Below are 17739 nucleotides of genomic sequence, written 5' to 3' on the forward strand. Positions count from 1 at the left end.
CATGTCATATCATTATAATGGAGTACAGGGGAGGTGGGATATACATTACTGTATACATGTCATATCACTATAATGGAGTACAGGGGAGGGGGATATACATTACTGTATACATGTCATATCACTATAATGGAGTACAGGGGAGGGGGGATATACATTACTCTATACATGTCATATCACTATAATGGAGTACAGGGGAGGGGGGATATACATTACTGTATACATGTCATATCACTATAATGGAGTACAGGGGAGGGGGGATATACATACTGTATACACGTCATATCACTATAATGGAGTACAGGGGAGGGGGGATATACATTACTGTATACATGTCATATCACTATAATGGAGTACAGGGGAGGGGGATATACATTACTGTATACATGTCATATCACTATAATGGAGTACAGGGGAGGGGGGATATACATTACTGTATACACGTCATATCACTATAATGGAGTACAGGGGAGCTGGGATATACATTACTGTATACATGTCATATCACTATAATGGAGTACAGGGGAGGGGGATATACATTACAGTTCCCCTGTACTCCACTATAGTGATATGACATGTATATACAGTACTTACTCCTAGTCCCTCCGAGTCCCCCGTGGCGGTGGAGAGGGTGTCTCCTCTCAGCGGAGCCGGAAACCGGAAGTTGTAAACCGGAACTCGGCTTCACAATGAGGCTTAGAGCGCAGGTGCAGTCGCTCCATGCTTCATCTGTGCTCGCCACAGAGGAATTTCTCCTCGCATTTGGCGAGCTGCTTTTTCAAGCCCTGCCTTACTGTACAGATGAGTTTATAACACTAAAATAATAAAAAAGTGCAGCGCTATAAATATAGATGTGACATAAAAATATAAATATATAAAAGTCCCAATGAAGGTGACCTCGGGTAATAATGCACACTGACCAGAAGTGCACATAAATAGTGCAGTGTAGCAAGGATGGAGTTCAGATAGTCGTCATCAGTATGGGAAAGGGCAGATGTGTTCCCTTGATCAGTGAAGATCCACACGGTGAAGACAAAAAATGGGGCAGAATATATCCACTAGCCAGCAGAAAAGGAATTACAGCTCCACCAGAGAAAACCACCACTCCTCCACTGCACATCAACGGTATCTAGGAGAAAATGCTCCCCACCAAGGGATCAAGAAAAAATGCCCATAGTGAAGTATAGTTTGAAACTGATTTAATTAGGATAAAACAGGATGCATCCAGTGAAAAAGCAAAGTAGCACACAGCTAGCACACATGAAAGCTAGCATATATAAAACGAACAGGACTAACCGTCCTGTCAGATGTAGTGGCCGCCGGAGCTCCACAATGCTCCGACGGCGTGACGTCAAGACGTGCGCAGGCTCCTCCTTACGCGTTACGTGCCAAGCACATCTTCAGAGAAAGAACCGGAGTACGCCGCGACGTGCAGGTCGGAGCTAAATAGACCAAAAAGCGCATGCGCGATAGCCAGGCGCCATTTTGTCATAGCTCAAAAAAGGTCTGCATGTCCATCATAGATTATCAGACGGACAGCAGACAGTACATCAGTAAGGATCAAGCAGAAAGTCATATATAATGAAGAGAAGTGACTGAAAAACTAGAACTTAAAAATTTATATATTACTATAAAAACAGACAATATCATGATTAATAAAAACCAAGCAAGATTGAAAGGCGCATGCGCGATAGTCAGGCGCCATTCTACCATAGTTCAAAACAGAGTCTGCATGTTCATTATGAATTGTCAAAAGAGCAGCAGACAATATCTCAGATTAGGAATCGAGCAAATCTCACCCATACCAACGAAGGTCATATAAAATGGAGAGAGATTACTCAATTCCAGACATAAATATAAAATACCAAAATAAAAACAATAAATACATATATATAATCATGATCATATGATACTAATAAAAACACCATATAACAAAAATTAACTCAAAATACACGGATATATGTTATAAATAATTTTACATGAAAATACTCAAAAAAAGTAAAAATAAAATGAAAAAGCAGAAAAAATATATATTTTCAGCTATTGTCTATAAAGCAATTAACGTCAAGTTCGACGTTAAGGCCCTGTGGATGTAATGTTTCCAATTGACAGATATATCTAGTTTCTAATTGTGAAACAGCCCGAATTTTATAAGTGCCTCTCCAATGTGGAACAATAGTATCAATCCCAGTAAATCTCAAAAGGGAGGGATCTCTCCCATGATGGCGTCTGAAATGTAGTGAGAGGGAATGGTCTTTAAAACCCTTCCTAATATTATTTATATGCTCCCTGAGCCGATCACGTAACCTTCTCGTGGTACGGCCCACGTATTGCTTGGAGCAGGGACATTCGAGAAGATACACTACGTGCTTGCTATTACAGCATATGAACTTGTCTATATTATATGTGTTGTTATTAGAACTGGAACGGAAAGTAGTAATTTTTCTTTTCCTGATACCATCTACTCTACAAGCTATGCATTTGTTACACGGGTAAAAACCTTTGTAATTAAATAAAGAAGGAGGCTTAGCAGGGGGATTAATCACATTGGGAGATATAATATCTCTCAAAGTTGAAGGTTTACGAAAAATAACCTCAGGTGAGTCAGGCAAAATTTTATGTAATATAGGATCAGCCCTCAGAATTTGCCAATTCTTTTTAATAATGTGGCGAATAGATCTATGCTGAATTGAAAAAGTAGTGATGAAAGGGCAAATTAAATTCTTAGTTGGTTTGGAATCTGATTTAAGGAGTTGTTCCCTTCCCATATTAGAAAAAATACAAATGATGTAGCGCTAAAACACCCAGTTAAAGCGTCAGTGCCTTAGGACATGCAGCATGATGTTAAAATCCTATATGAACATAATACATATATGTGCGTGATGATACTGACAAAATGGAAAACAGATGTGCAACCCCTACACACAGTGCACATATATAAATATAAAGTCCAGTGATCCTGTATCAATATTTGCACTCAAACAGAGTCCTTGGACTGTATGTGGGCCCGCACACCACCACGTGCAATCCGAAATCAGCTGAAGTGGCCTCTCACCTCCTCCCTGCGACCCTGCAGGGCCACAGAGCTTTATCAGATCCCCACTGAGTCAAGGTATGCTTCCTCTTGAGTGGATGGTTAGTATATCCCCAGTATACAGCTTCCACCTCTCCTGTGGTATCCTCCGAGGTGAGCTGAGCAGGATGGACCCCAGCTCAAGCCCCCATGGGATAAAGGAAGCAAAAGACATCCTCCATAGTGTAAAACCGTTTAATAAATGCCGGAAAATAAATGTATAATACACTCACATTTGCCAGATGACATACAAGCTGTTTCCCATAGCATGGGTGTATGCGTGTGGCTGAGGGTGTACCAAGATGGCGCCGCGCCGGAAGTGCGTCACCACGTATTGCCGTCGACGTGTTGCGTCACGTGACCCCGTGACTTCCTCAGGACTCGTGACTTCCTGAGTCCTGAGGAAGTCACGGGGTCACGTGACGCAACACGTCGACGGCAATACGTGGTGACGCACTTCCGGCGCGGCGCCATCTTGGTACACCCTCAGCCACACGCATACACCCATGCTATGGGAAACAGCTTGTATGTCATCTGGCAAATGTGAGTGTATTATACATTTATTTTCCGGCATTTATTAAACGGTTTTACACTATGGAGGATGTCTTTTGCTTCCTTTATCCCATGGGGGCTTGAGCTGGGGTCCATCCTGCTCAGCTCACCTCGGAGGATACCACAGGAGAGGTGGAAGCTGTATACTGGGGATATACTAACCATCCACTCAAGAGGAAGCATACCTTGACTCAGTGGGGATCTGATAAAGCTCTGTGGCCCTGCAGGGTCGCAGGGAGGAGGTGAGAGGCCACTTCAGCTGATTTCGGATTGCACGTGGTGGTGTGCGGGCCCACATACAGTCCAAGGACTCTGTTTGAGTGCAAATATTGATACAGGATCACTGGACTTTATATTTATATATGTGCACTGTGTGTAGGGGTTGCACATCTGTTTTCCATTTTGTCAGTATCATCACGCACATATATGTATTATGTTCATATAGGATTTTAACATCATGCTGCATGTCCTAAGGCACTGACGCTTTAACTGGGTGTTTTAGCGCTACATCATTTGTATTTTTTCTGCATTGTTTTGATCTTGGGGTATTGGATCAGATGTTAGCAGCTTCACACGTTTATCAATTGTATTTTACATAGGAGCGCAAGCAGATTCCAAATTATCACCCTTCCCATATTAGCAACCAAAGTAATGGTATCATCAAGGGTAGAGGTATTATAGCCCTTTTCAATAAATCTCTCCTTCAAGATGGAGGCTTGTGTATGGTAATCATCTAAATCGGTGCAATTCCTTCTGATCGTCTGAAACTGACTTTTGGGGATGTTAGAAAGCCAGTTTGGGTGATGACAACTATCGAGAGGAATGTAACTGTTACGATCGGAAGGTTTAAAGTAAGACTTAGTGACAATCTTACCACCACTGTTCATAAGAACTAAATCAAGATAATTAATTTCCACCATACTATAAGTATACGTGAAATTAATATTACTGGTGTTGTAATTAAGCGTTCCGAAAAAATTAATGAGAGATTGCTCACTCCCATTCCATAACAGCAGTACGTCATCAATGTACCTTTTGTAGAAGGATAGCTCAGGCCACTCCCTAGCATAAATAATCTCCTCCTCCCAGTATGACATACTTATTTATAACACCAGTAATATTAATTTCACGTATACTTATAGTATGGTGGAAATTAATTATCTTGATTTAGTTCTTATGAACAGTGGTGGTAAGATTGTCACTAAGTCTTACTTTAAACCTTCCGATCGTAACAGTTACATTCCTCTCGATAGTTGTCATCACCCAAACTGGCTTTCTAACATCCCCAAAAGTCAGTTTCAGAGGATCAGAAGGAATTGCACCGATTTAGATGATTACCATACACAAGCCTCCATCTTGAAGGAGAGATTTATTGAAAAGGGCTATAATACCTCTACCCTTGATGATACCATTACTTTGGTTGCTAATATGGGAAGGGAACAACTCCTTAAATCAGATTCCAAACCAACTAAGAATTTAATTTGCCCTTTCATCACTACTTTTTCAATTCAGCATAGATCTATTCGCCACATTATTAAAAAGAATTGGCAAATTCTGAGGGCTGATCCTATATTAAATAAAATTTTGCCTGACTCACCTGAGGTTATTTTTCGTAAACCTTCAACTTTGAGAGATATTATATCTCCCAATGTGATTAATCCCCCTGCTAAGCCTCCTTCTTTATTTAATTACAAAGGTTTTTACCCGTGTAACAAATGCATAGCTTGTAGAGTAGATGGTATCGGGAAAAGAAAAATTACTACTTTCCGTTCCAGTTCTAATAACAACACATATAATATAGACAAGTTCATATGCTGTAATAGCAAGCACGTAGTGTATCTTCTCGAATGTCCCTGCTCCAAGCAATACGTGGGCCGTACCACGAGAAGGTTACGTGATCGGCTCAGGGAGCATATAAATAATATTAGGAAGGGTTTTAAAGACCATTCCCTCTCACTACATTTCAGACGCCATCATGGGAGAGATCCCTCCCTTTTGAGATTTACTGGGATTGATACTATTGTTCCACATTGGAGAGGCACTTATAAAATTCGGGCTGTTTCACAATTAGAAACTAGATATATCTGTCAATTGGAAACATTACATCCACAGGGCCTTAACGTCGAACTTGACGTTAATTGCTTTATAGACAATAGCTGAAAATATATATTTTTTCTGCTTTTTCATTTTATTTTTACTTTTTTTGAGTATTTTCATGTAAAATTATTTATAACATATATCCGTGTATTTTGAGTTAATTTTTGTTATATGGTGTTTTTATTAGTATCATATGATCATGATTATATATATGTATTTATTGTTTTTATTTTGGTATTTTATATTTATGTCTGGAATTGAGTAATCTCTCTCCATTTTATATGACCTTCGTTGGTATGGGTGAGATTTGCTCGATTCCTAATCTGAGATATGGTCTGTTGCTCTTTTGACAATTCATAATGAACATGCAGACTCTGTTTTGAACTATGGTAGAATGGCGCCTGACTATCGCGCATGCGCCTTTCAATCTTGCTTGGTTTTTATTAATCATGATATTGTCTGTTTTTATAGTAATATATAAATTTTTAAGTTCTAGTTTTTCAGTCACTTCTCTTCATTATATATGACTTTCTGCTTGATCCTTACTGATGTACTGTCTGCTGTCCGTCTGATAATCTATGACGGACATGCAGACCTTTTTTGAGCTATGACAAAATGGCGCCTGGCTATCGCGCATGCGCTTTTTGGTCTATTTAGCTCCGACCTGCACGTCGCGGCGTACACCGGTTCTTTCTCTGAAGATGTGCTTGGCACGTAACGCGTAAGGAGGAGCCTGCGCACGTCTTGACATCACGCCGTCGGAGCATTGTGGAGCTCCGGCGGCCACTACATCTGACAGGACGGTTAGTCCTGTTCGTTTTATATATGCTAGCTTTCATGTGTGCTAGCTGTGTGCTACTTTGCTTTTTCACTGGATGCATCCTGTTTTATCCTAATTAAATTAGTTTCAAACTATACTTCACTATGGGCATTTTTTCTTGATCCCTTGGTGGGGAGCATTTTCTCCTAGATACCGTTGATGTGCAGTGGAGGAGTGGTGGTTTTCTCTGGTGGAGCTGTAATTCCTTTTCTGCTGGCTAGTGGATATATTCTGCCCCATTTTTTGTCTTCACCGTGTGGATCTTCACTGATCAAGGGAACACATCTGCCCTTTCCCATACTGATGACGACTATCTGAACTCCATCCTTGCTACATTGCACTATTTATGTGCACTTCTGGTCAGTGTGCATTGTTACCCGAGGTCACCTTCATTGGGACTTTTATATATTTATATTTTTATGTCACATCTATATTTATAGCGCTGCACTTTTTTATTATTTTCATGTGAGGATTTCTTTTGGTTGTCCTGTGTGTTTCAGCTGCTTGTCCATTTAAAGCGCTCACTTTTTTGCTCTCTTCTTCATGAGTTTATAACACTGAAACTGCTGCTGTGTGCTGCCATTTTGGATATGTTATCAGCAGACTGAGAGCCGTCACTAAAGAGACAGTCTATAGTATTACTCTTTGATCTTCCCTGGCAGCTACATATTGAGAGTTGAGGGGAGGAATAGAGATGCTGGGCCAGCACAGACATTAGATCCTAAGACAGGTGGGCTGATGATGTCACAATCTCTACTTCAGCCAATTAGAAGAAGCTTTGTTAATTCATAGAACATTCATTGTTCATTCATAGAATACAAAGCTTCCCATGAATGCCTGAACAGCGCCCTGTGCGACTCGATTTTTTGCATTGGAGCGAAATGGGAAGTTTCCGTCCCACAGCCAGAGCACATCGCTGCTACGTACACTTTATACAACGCACACAGCTGATGCATCAGTTAGTGAAGTAAATGGTTTGTTAGGACCAACTTGGTACAAACTATTTCAACTTTTTTTTACACTTGGAGTTAAGCTTTTTAAGGGGTTAATTGTTAAGCGGAAATTAAGTGTTATTTTTAGGAAGGAAGAAAAAGTCAACCGAATGCCTGAGCTCCTGCGCTGGACAATGGACTCCACAATGTCAATATCCCCACGTGTATGAAAGGAATGCAAGCCTTGCTACCCTCAACGGACCAGGCAAATCCAAAGAAAACTGTGTATGAAAAGATAAAAAGAGGTCGCGCGGGCCTAGTGCATTACCTTTAAAAATGAGATTTATTGATAAAAAGTAGAATACTCACAAGAGAAATAAAATCATATGGAAAGCTTGTCACAAGAGATGCAGTGTGGTCCAAGAAGGTCCTGAAGGTAGTCTGGTGGGGGATTAGACCTCTGGATAGCTGATGGCTGACGCGTTTCGAGGTTGTACCTCTCCCTCAGAGCTATCTTCAGGGGTCTTGGACCACACTGCATCTCTTGTGACATGTTTTCCATTTTATTTCTCTTGTGAGTGTTTTACTTTTTATCAATAAATCTCATTTTTAAAGGTAATGCACTAGGCCTGTGCGCCCTCTTTTTTGTCTTTTCATACACAGTTAGGAAGTACGATAAGCGTTACGTTAGGGGGAGTGTTAGAGTTAATTGTGACTGTGACAATGTGTTCTGGTAAGGGGAATATAGGGATTACAGCAGTTACACACAAGGATGTACCCAAATGCCTGGTGCCGGTTTGGAAATGCAAAATTGATTGTATTCTCTGTCTACACCACCTGTAAAATGAGAACACCAGTAGTTTCTTCTCATTACTTTCCATGATTATCCCCCTCTTCTACATCAGAAATATTTAATTGGCATGAATATTTTGGATTTATAGTTTTGAGGATTTTTTTCATTAACTTTTCATCACACCTGTAACATGTCTTTTTTCCTGACCACCTAAATTAGGGCTTATCCATATTGGCAGTTTTCAAATATATTACATTAAGCTGTTAAATGAAACTAGTTGTCTGTTTTATGTTAAAGTAGAACTACAGGCAAAACTTTTTTTTTTTTCATTTCAGATAGCGTAAGGGAGGGTTATAACCCCTGTCAGTTTATTTTATGCCATCTGTGTCTCATTGAGATTTCCCTTTATTTCCTGTCCCATAGCTAAACAGGAAATGAGAGGGCTTTCCTTGGGGACCCCCAGGTTACTAGTATCCCCATTGGAAGATTTCTCCTCTTTTCTGAGGACAACCAAAAATTTGCGATTTTCGTTTACTTTCGCTTTCGATGATATGGTAAACAGGACAAATAGAGAGGGTGAATCTCCCTAATGGGAGCACAGACAGCAGTCAAAACCTGACATAGGTTCTATTCCATTTCCACTCTATCAAAAAAAAACAAAAGAAAAAGAACGTATTGCCTTTAGTTATACTTTGACTTCCCACCTGTTTGACTTTCACATTTCACTATTAATAAGTCACTGTGCTGGGAAGGTTTTACAAATGCTAGCAGTTCAATAATGTAAACTAGACAACACGTTTACATATGTAAACAAAACACCTACTGTGGTCTTGCTACCACCAAAATGTTTTGCTCATTTTTATTAGCACTTTACAGGGAGTGTTGAACCACTATGTCTCCCTGCCTCTGAGGAACATCTCACAGCCAGATAGTAGCAATTAGTTTGCTGTATTCAGAGGTGGCTAAACTTTGTTTTGGCTGCATACAAGCTGACCAATTAGCTGCCTTTCCAGTAGATTTAATTAACAAGTTTCAAAGCAAACCACACTATTCCTCTTGCCATTCCATTCCTTTGTTTAGATGCCCTCCTAAGCTCTTTATTCTTTCCCTCTCGCCTGTCATGGCTTTATATCAATCCCTAGATAGCTGCTGTGAATATTCAGACTGGAATTCAAAGTTTTGAAGGTAAAGTCAGTTTTTACAAATCTGGTTACAGTGTCTAGCCCTCGTTTCATGGTTAGCTGCAAAGATTATTCGCTGACTTTAGCCAATAGAAAATACCAGGATGAAGGAAAGTGAGTTAAGTACAGAAGTACATTTTTATGCAGTTTTATAGCTGTTTTGTAGGGATTTCCCGAGAGCTGTGATGTAAGACAGAGAGCGATAAAGAGCTTCTATCAGCCTTTAAGCACAGGTGGTGTTAGATGGGATAGCAAGAGGAATGGAATGGTTTACTTTCAGTTAAAAATACTGAAACTTGCATACAATTTGTACAGGAATCTTCCAGTAAAGCAAGCTCTTAGAATTCTCTTCCTGAATGCTGGCAGGTTATTACACTGTAATGCCATATCAGTGTCCACAAGGCTTGTCCAAACCCATAGGCTAGAGCAGGCATCTCCAGAAGGCAAGCTTGTATTGTGGTGATCATGTACTTGCGGCAGACTTGAGTGAACATACACCTAATGTGATTTCCTGGAAATTTGTGCTGGGAATCCCTAACCCAAACAGAATAAGGAACTTTATTTTTATTATTTTGCATGTTCTATTATTCCATGATTGTGTTTTATTCATTACCCATTTTGCTTACATTTCACCTTTGCTGCCATGTTTATCCCCAGAATTTCCTGACATTCCATATTCTGACTGGTGTGCACATACCATCCCCAATCATTTAGAGGTGGTGTCCCATTCTTCCAAGTTTTCTGGAATTTCAGGGTGTAGTGATGGTGTATCCCAGGGCTCTGCGAGCAGTACCAAAAGTACAGAGTTAGTTCTAGGTAAGTGGCCACCTATATACATTTTGCATTTGTGACAGGACAAATGTTACTTTGAGTTACAGCCTCGCTGTCAGTGCTTTGTAGCTTTATGAAAGAACTGAACTTCTCAATATTGTTTTATGTGGTTGAGGAACAGGTAACTGTATCTCGTTTAAATAGAAAAAAGGGTATAACGAGCGCTGGATAGTTGTAAAGCAAAATATATAAAAGCAGCTGGCATGAAAGGCAAGCCTCCAAAACGCCTCGTGGTAAACAGTCACATACAAAAAACATGCAGCGCTAGAGTATATAGATCTGTCTCATGATAAAGTGTGACCACCTAATAAGGTATAAACGCAGCTAGCATAATGGTCTTGAGCAACCAATACTATAACATTCTCATGGTTAAGAAGGTGTAAATGGTGATATAGGTGTCAAAGTCAATATATCATAGGAGTGACGTAAATAAATCTGTGACATCTGTGGTAGGAAGTGTGGCTGTAGAATGCACTAACCAGATAGCGCAGATAATAGCGCATTGGAGTAAAATGACCTACTCCTGGTCAGTGGATCAGGGAACCTGCCGGAGTGGTGGTCGTCTCTGCTGTGGTCACCAGAATCATCTGCGTCCTCTCCAATTGTGGAATTCCCAGGTGTCCAGTGGAATAAACGCTCATGTAGTGGAATCCTTATGTCAGCGACCTCCAGGGGTGCGGTGTGCGCTCAAGGAACAGGAATCACCTTCAGGGCTCAGAAATAAACCCAAAAGAGAGGCTTCCGATAGTGTAATAACTTTTATTAAGGAGTAATAGACAAATAAAGCACTTACATTTTTGGAATTGTGTATTGCACCATGTAAGTGCTTTATTTGTCTATTACTCCTTAATAAAAGTTATTACACTATCGGAAGCCTCTCTTTTGGGTTTATTTCTGAGCCCTGAAGGTGATTCCTGTTCCTTGAGCGCACACCGCACCCCTGGAGGTCGCTGACATAAGGATTCCACTACATACCGGATGAGCGTTTATTCCACTGGACACCTGGGAATTCCATAATTGGAGAGGACGCAGCTGATTCTGGTGACCACAGCAGAGACGACCACCACTCCGGCAGGTTCCCTGATCCATTGACCAGGAGTAGGTCATTTTACTCCAATGCGCTATTATCTGCGCTATCTGGTTAGTGCATTCTACAGCCACACTTCCTACCACAGATGTCACAGATTTATTTACGTCACTCCTATGATATATTGACTTTGACACTTATATCACCATTTACACCTTCTTAACCATGAGAATGTTATAGTATTGGTTGCTCAAGACCATTATGCTAGCTGCGTTTATACCTTATTAGGTGGTCACACTTTATCATGAGACAGATCTATATACTCTAGCGCTGCATGTTTTTTGTATGTGACAGGTAACTGTATCTTCTTGTCACTTACAGGATTGAGAAATAGTGGAAAATTCTTATGACCAGTCCAGTTGTTTTGAATCTCATTTGTCATGTCACCATTAGGTGGCATACAAGCAGCATTTAATACAACATCTTTGGAATCTTCAGCTCTTCACTGCTTTCTACACTGCTCAAAAAAATTAAAGGAACACTTTTTAATCAGAGTATAGAATCAAGCCAATTAAACTCCTGGGATATTGATCTGGTCAGTTTTTAATCAATTTCAGCTGCTTTGGTGTTAATGAAATTAACAACAAGTGCATTAGATGGGCAACAATGAGATGATCTCCAAAGCAGGAATGGTTTTATAGGTGGTGGCCACTGACATTTCTTTCCTTACTCACCTTTCTGACTGTTCTTCACTAGTTTTGCATTTGGCTAGAGCCAGTGTCAGTACTGGTAGACTGAGGAGATACCTGGACCCTACAGAGGTTGCATAGGCAGTCCAACTCCTCTAGGATGGCACATCAATACGTGGCATTGCCAGAAGGTTTGCTGTGTCTCCCAGCACACTCTCAAGAACATGGATGAGATTCCAGGAGACAGGCAGTTACTCTAGGAGAGTTGGACAGGGCCGTAGAAGGTTCTTAACCCATCAGCAAGACCTGTATCTGCTCCTTTGTGCAAGGAGGAACAGGATGAGCACTGCCAGAGCCCTACAAAATTACCTCCAGCAGGCCACTGGTGTGAAGGTCTCTGACCAAACAATCAGAAACAGGCTTCATGAGAGTGGCCTGAGGGCCCCACATCCTCTAGTGGGCCCTGTGCTCACTGCCTGGCACCATAGAGCTCGATTGGCATTTGCCATTGAACACCAGAATTGGCAGGTCCACCACTGGCGCCCTGTGCTTTTCACAGATGAGAGCAGGTTCACCCTGAGTTCATGTGACAGATGTGAAAGGGTCTGGAGAAGCCGTGGAGAATGTTATGCTGCCTGTAACATCGTTCAGCGTGACTGTTTTGGTGGTGGGTCAGTGATGGTCTGGGGAGGCATATCCATGGAGGGACGCACAGACCTCTACAGGCTAGACAATGGCACCCTGACTGCCATTAGATATCGGGATGAAATCCTTGGACCCATTGTTAGACCCTACACTGGTGCAGTGGGTCCTGGGTTCCTCTTGGTGCACGACAATGCCCAGCCTTGTGGCGAGAGTATGCAGGCAGTTCCTGGAGGATGAAGGCATTGATACCTCTGAATGGCCCCCACACTCGCCTGACCTAAATCCATTTGAATACCTCTGGGCTATCAAGTTTTGGTTCATCCGATGCCACCAGGTTGCACCTCAGACTGTCCAGGAGCTCAGTGATGTGCTGGTCCAGAACTGGGAGGAAATCCCCCAGGACACCATCCGTCGTCTCATTAGAAGCATACCCCGATGTTGTCAGGCATGCATACAAGCTCGTGGAGGCCATACAAACTACTGAGGACCATTTTGAGTTGCTGCAATGACATTTCAGCAAAATGGACTAGCCTGCTGCATCATTTTTTCACTTTGATTTTCGTGGTGTCTTTTTGAATTCAGTCCTCTTGTCAGTCAATTTTCATTTCCATAAAACGATGGGGCATCTTTACATTCCTAACATATTACCCAGTCCATATCAGTATAGAGATCCAGCATATTTTTCCCCATTGAGATCTGATGTGTTTTAAAAGTGTTCCTTTATTTGTTTTGAGCAGTGTATATATTATACAGTGAGGATGGCCTGTAATGCTGATTCGGGCACTACATGGGTGCTCACTTTGGCAATGAATTGTCAGCCCCAGGGTACTATACAGGTCAAGGACAGTCCAACACTAAAGTTAATTTTAGGGCATACAAACACAATATAGTGATAAATCACAATGTAGCGCTACTCACAAACTAAAATACATGAATAAATATATACATCCACAAATACAGAGTGACACACTGTGTAAAAATCAGTAAAATAAGCCAATATTGCTCACTCAGTGCCACAATAAGGACATAAAGATCAGTGAAATAATAATCATATAATACTACATATAATGCCATAAATCAATGTTCTAAAAACTAAACCCAAACAAACAGTGATGGTGACTGATAGTAGAAACATATGTCTCCACTACTACAAAAATGTGCAAAAAACTATTGCATATATATGCGATATATTCCCAAAAATATCACACAACATAAACCAAGAAACATATACCTCTTAAAAAATAATAAATAAAAATAAATATATAAACCCCCAATCAGTGAGACATAAAATATGTAAAATCAATGTACAATATTGTGAAGAAAATCCGTGCAACAACACTTTAATATATTAATAGGATCAAACTCCAACGTCTGATCTGTGCTCATAAAGTCCAATATGATGTGGATAATATCACTTTATCCAATTAACGATGACACTCGTGCTGATAGTGTGTGACAGTGGGTAACTGCTGACACAAGACAATCCGACCACCGGCTAGATAAGCCTCTCACCTTAAAATTTCGACCTGTATGGGTCAAAGCGTTTTGGGGGATCTCCCTCTCAGATCCTTCAAGTATGCAGCCACTCCACTGATCTGCTCCCACCGCACACAAATCTCCCTCAAAAAGGTCAGCACTCTGATAATGGCTCCTCTCCAGATAGGGTAAGATACAGCGCCAATATCTCATTTAAAACATAAAACACATCCTTCCATAGTGTAATATGTTTATTTAAATGAATAGGACAAAAAACATACAAAATGCGCACTCACATGGATCTTCTTTATTTTTTATTTTATTTATTTATTTTTTAAGAGGTAAATGTTCCTTGGTTTATGTTGTGTGATATTTTTGGGAATATATCGCATGTATATGCAATAGTTTTTTGCACATTTTTGTAGTAGTGGAGACATATGTTTCTACTATCAGTCACCATCACTGTTGTTTGGGTTTAGTTTTTATCACATTGATTTATGGCATTATATGTAGTATTATATGCATGATTATTATTTCACTGATCTTTATATCCTTTTTGTGGCACTGAGTGAGCAATATTGGCTTATTTCACTGATTTTTACAGAGTTTGTCACTAAACACAATATAGTACCTCATTTTTTGGTAAAATGAAAAAAGAATGAGGTTGTGCCGAGTAAATAGATATCGACATGTCAAGCTTTAAATTTGCATGCATCTGTGAAACTGCGACAAATTTGGGTACAATGGGTACAATGCTTCAAAAGCCCCTAGAGGTCATCCGTTTAGAGTTAACCATGAATAATTATTTTTGTTCTCACAATCAACGTTTTCGTGCGTAGACATCAGGGGTTGCTTCTACACACCCTAATATTGGGGTGTGTGCAAGCGCTCAGGCAGCTTTCAAAATGATAACGAACTCTGGTACCCTAGGTGACTCTCCACCTCAGAGCAAAACACAAGCTACCTATTTGATAAGAGGAATTTTTGGCTTCCATACAACGAGTTCTCTCTGGAGCAAAAAATCTGCCAGGCTTCTCCCGTAATTCAGCCATTTTCCTTAGCCTTGCATGCTATTGTTTCTGCCCTTAACCATTTCAATACCGGGCAATTTTACACCTTCCTGCCCAGGCCAGTTTTCAGATTTCAGCGCTCTCACACTTTGAATGACAATTGCGCGGTCATACAACATTGTACCCAAACTAAAATTTTATCATTTTCTTCACACAACTAGAGCTTTCTTTTGGTGGTATTTAATCACCACTGGGGTTTTTATTTTTTGCTAAATTAACAAAAAAAGACCAAAAATGTTGAAAAAAAAAAAATTTTTCTTTGTTTCTGTTATAAAAGTTTACAAATAAATAATTGTTCTTCATAAATTTAGGCCGAGATGTATTCTGCTACATGTCTTTGGTGAAAATAACCCAAATTAGGATGTATTTTTTAGTTTGTAGGAAAGTTATAGAGTTCACAAACTATGGTATAGATCTGAATATTGATCAATCCTGAAGTACTGACGGCCAATCTAATTTCTTGAGGTCCAAGAATGTCAGAATAGTACAGATATCCCCAAATGACCCCTTTTTGCCGAGTAGACAGTCCGACGTACTTCATAAGAGTCATGGCGAGTTTTTTGAAGTTGTATTTTTTTGTCATAATTTTTTGGAAAATGAAAAAATTAAAAAAATTATTTTCACTATTTTTTTTTTTACATACTGTCACCAGTGCAGTACAGCGTCATCATATAACTGGCATGGCGGTGAACAGGGACACTGACTGGTGACAGTATGAAAAAAAAATATATTTTTTTTTTTTTAATTTTTTTTAATTTTTTTATTATATTTAATTTTTTATTACATTTTTTTTAAATTTTTTTTAAGATTTTTTTTCATATTTTACTATGACCAAAGTAGTACAATGTTACCATAGTAACATTGTACTACTTTGGGGAAGTGATCAGTATTTTTTTTTTTTTTTACACAATTTGCTTATAGCAAAGAATTACTTTGCTATAAGCAAGCATTTACCTGAATGAAATCGATTCATTCAGTTTTTTTTTTTTCTTTTTTTTTTGTGCTTAGCTGTGATTTGGTCACAGCTAATTACATGACATGTGCATGTGATTAGCTGTGACCATTCACAGATAGGCACTAGTATACAATGGATGGCATCATGAATGAAGCCACCCATTGTATACAACTGTCATGTGCCCTGCTGTGATTGGTCACAGCAGGTCACATGGTACCAGCAACGGGAGCCGGTGCTCGGATCTGTCATCGGCCGTGTCCGAGGTGCACGGCCGGTGACAGATCTCACTGCTGCGCCGCTCTGCATTAGCGCAAACGGCGCATGTGCGGGAGCACGCCAAATGGCGTGCACCCGGAATGCAGGGACACATTTGAAGCCGCCAAACGGCCATTGGCCGGGCGGCTAATGGGTAAAGAGGAAAGTGTACAAAGAGGTACAGGAGGACTCAGAGAAAGGTTTGAAATGCCGTATTAAATGCTCAAATGTAATTTATGTGCTAGTGTGTCCATACAATCTTATCTATGTTGTGGAAACGATCCAAAAATTGAAGTACTGTTCCATCTAACAGGCATTGCATTAGAAAGAAATCACCACGGCATTGCATTAGAAAGAAATCACGTTGCAGTAGCAGGACACTCAGAGATTGGTCTACTGTTTATTGCTATGGTTGATGTACTTATATACACAAGAAGAGAAGGTAGAATTTTAGACTGGGGGGGGCTGCTTCAGTAAGTATGGTGGATCAAAAAAGTTAGGGTCATTATGCCCCAATGGTCTTAATTGAGATTGTGATCTTTATATAAACTTTTACATATTTTCACATTTCAGGTTCACCTTTAATCTAAGTTCCTTAAAATAGAATTAAGGGCAATTTTTGTTCACTCTGTTAAAAGGACGGTGAACTTTTTGCGTGCCATTTATATCACATTGGGGAGAATTCCTTTCATGTCCTGTCCCTTCCCATAGCCAACATAGTAAGTTTGAGGAAATCCCTACAAAGTGAGAGAATCCCTGGTGATCACCAGGGGCACCAAATCTAGTGTCCCCGTTTGAAGGTTTCAAGTCTATTCCTGTTTTGGTGACAACCCAAAATTGGGGATTTTCTTCCACTTTCACTCTGTGTTTACAGTGAAAAATGACAGCATCTCCTGATATGTATATGATTTCGGAGTGTTTTTAACATGGAAGAGAATTCCCAGGCAGGCCACACACTAAAATTGGCACTTCCATGCACCACCAATAGGAAGGGCTGAAATCAAGGTGCACTTTATTCTTTAGGTTCAAGCTATGCTTTGACTTGCTTTGTTTAAGAATTTATTTGACAAAAAAAACTTAAATTTCTGCTCTTAGGAGGAAAATCAATTCCTGAAGATACACCTGTGTGCCGAATATTGTTACGGAAAGAAGTCTTAAGACTTGTCATTAATCTGAGCAGTTCTGTAGGAACAAAGGGTCATGAAACAGGACTTTTAACGTAAGTTTTTTTTCTCTTTAATGTGATCACCCTTCTCCCAAAATAAATTCTTGTTTTGGGAACAGCTAATTCTGTTTCTTCGCTCTCTCTTTTTTTTTTTTTTTTTTAACTTGTTTCCAAGATTTCG

The 17739-nt window shown here is 40.0% G+C and overlaps 1 protein-coding gene across 2 annotated transcripts in view; it reads left to right on the plus strand.

The window, feature by feature from the left end:
• RICTOR (RPTOR independent companion of MTOR complex 2) overlaps positions 1–17739 on the plus strand; it is a 246095-nt gene that overhangs the window by 219359 nt on the left and 8997 nt on the right. The window contains exons 35-36 of one of the 2 annotated variants that reach the window (XM_089687825.1): positions 10103–10261; positions 17489–17612. In XM_089687825.1, the coding sequence (XP_089543951.1) occupies positions 10103–10261; positions 17489–17612 (283 nt within the window). The remainder of the gene's footprint in view (positions 1–10102; positions 10262–17488; positions 17613–17739) is intronic. The other variant, XM_089687826.1, reaches the window with a different exon arrangement.

This window comes from Staurois parvus, unplaced genomic scaffold (assembly GCF_062004578.1).
Source record: "Staurois parvus isolate SC_StPar_1 unplaced genomic scaffold, SC_StPar_1.0 ptg000438l, whole genome shotgun sequence".
Taxonomy (NCBI): domain Eukaryota; kingdom Metazoa; phylum Chordata; class Amphibia; order Anura; family Ranidae; genus Staurois; species Staurois parvus.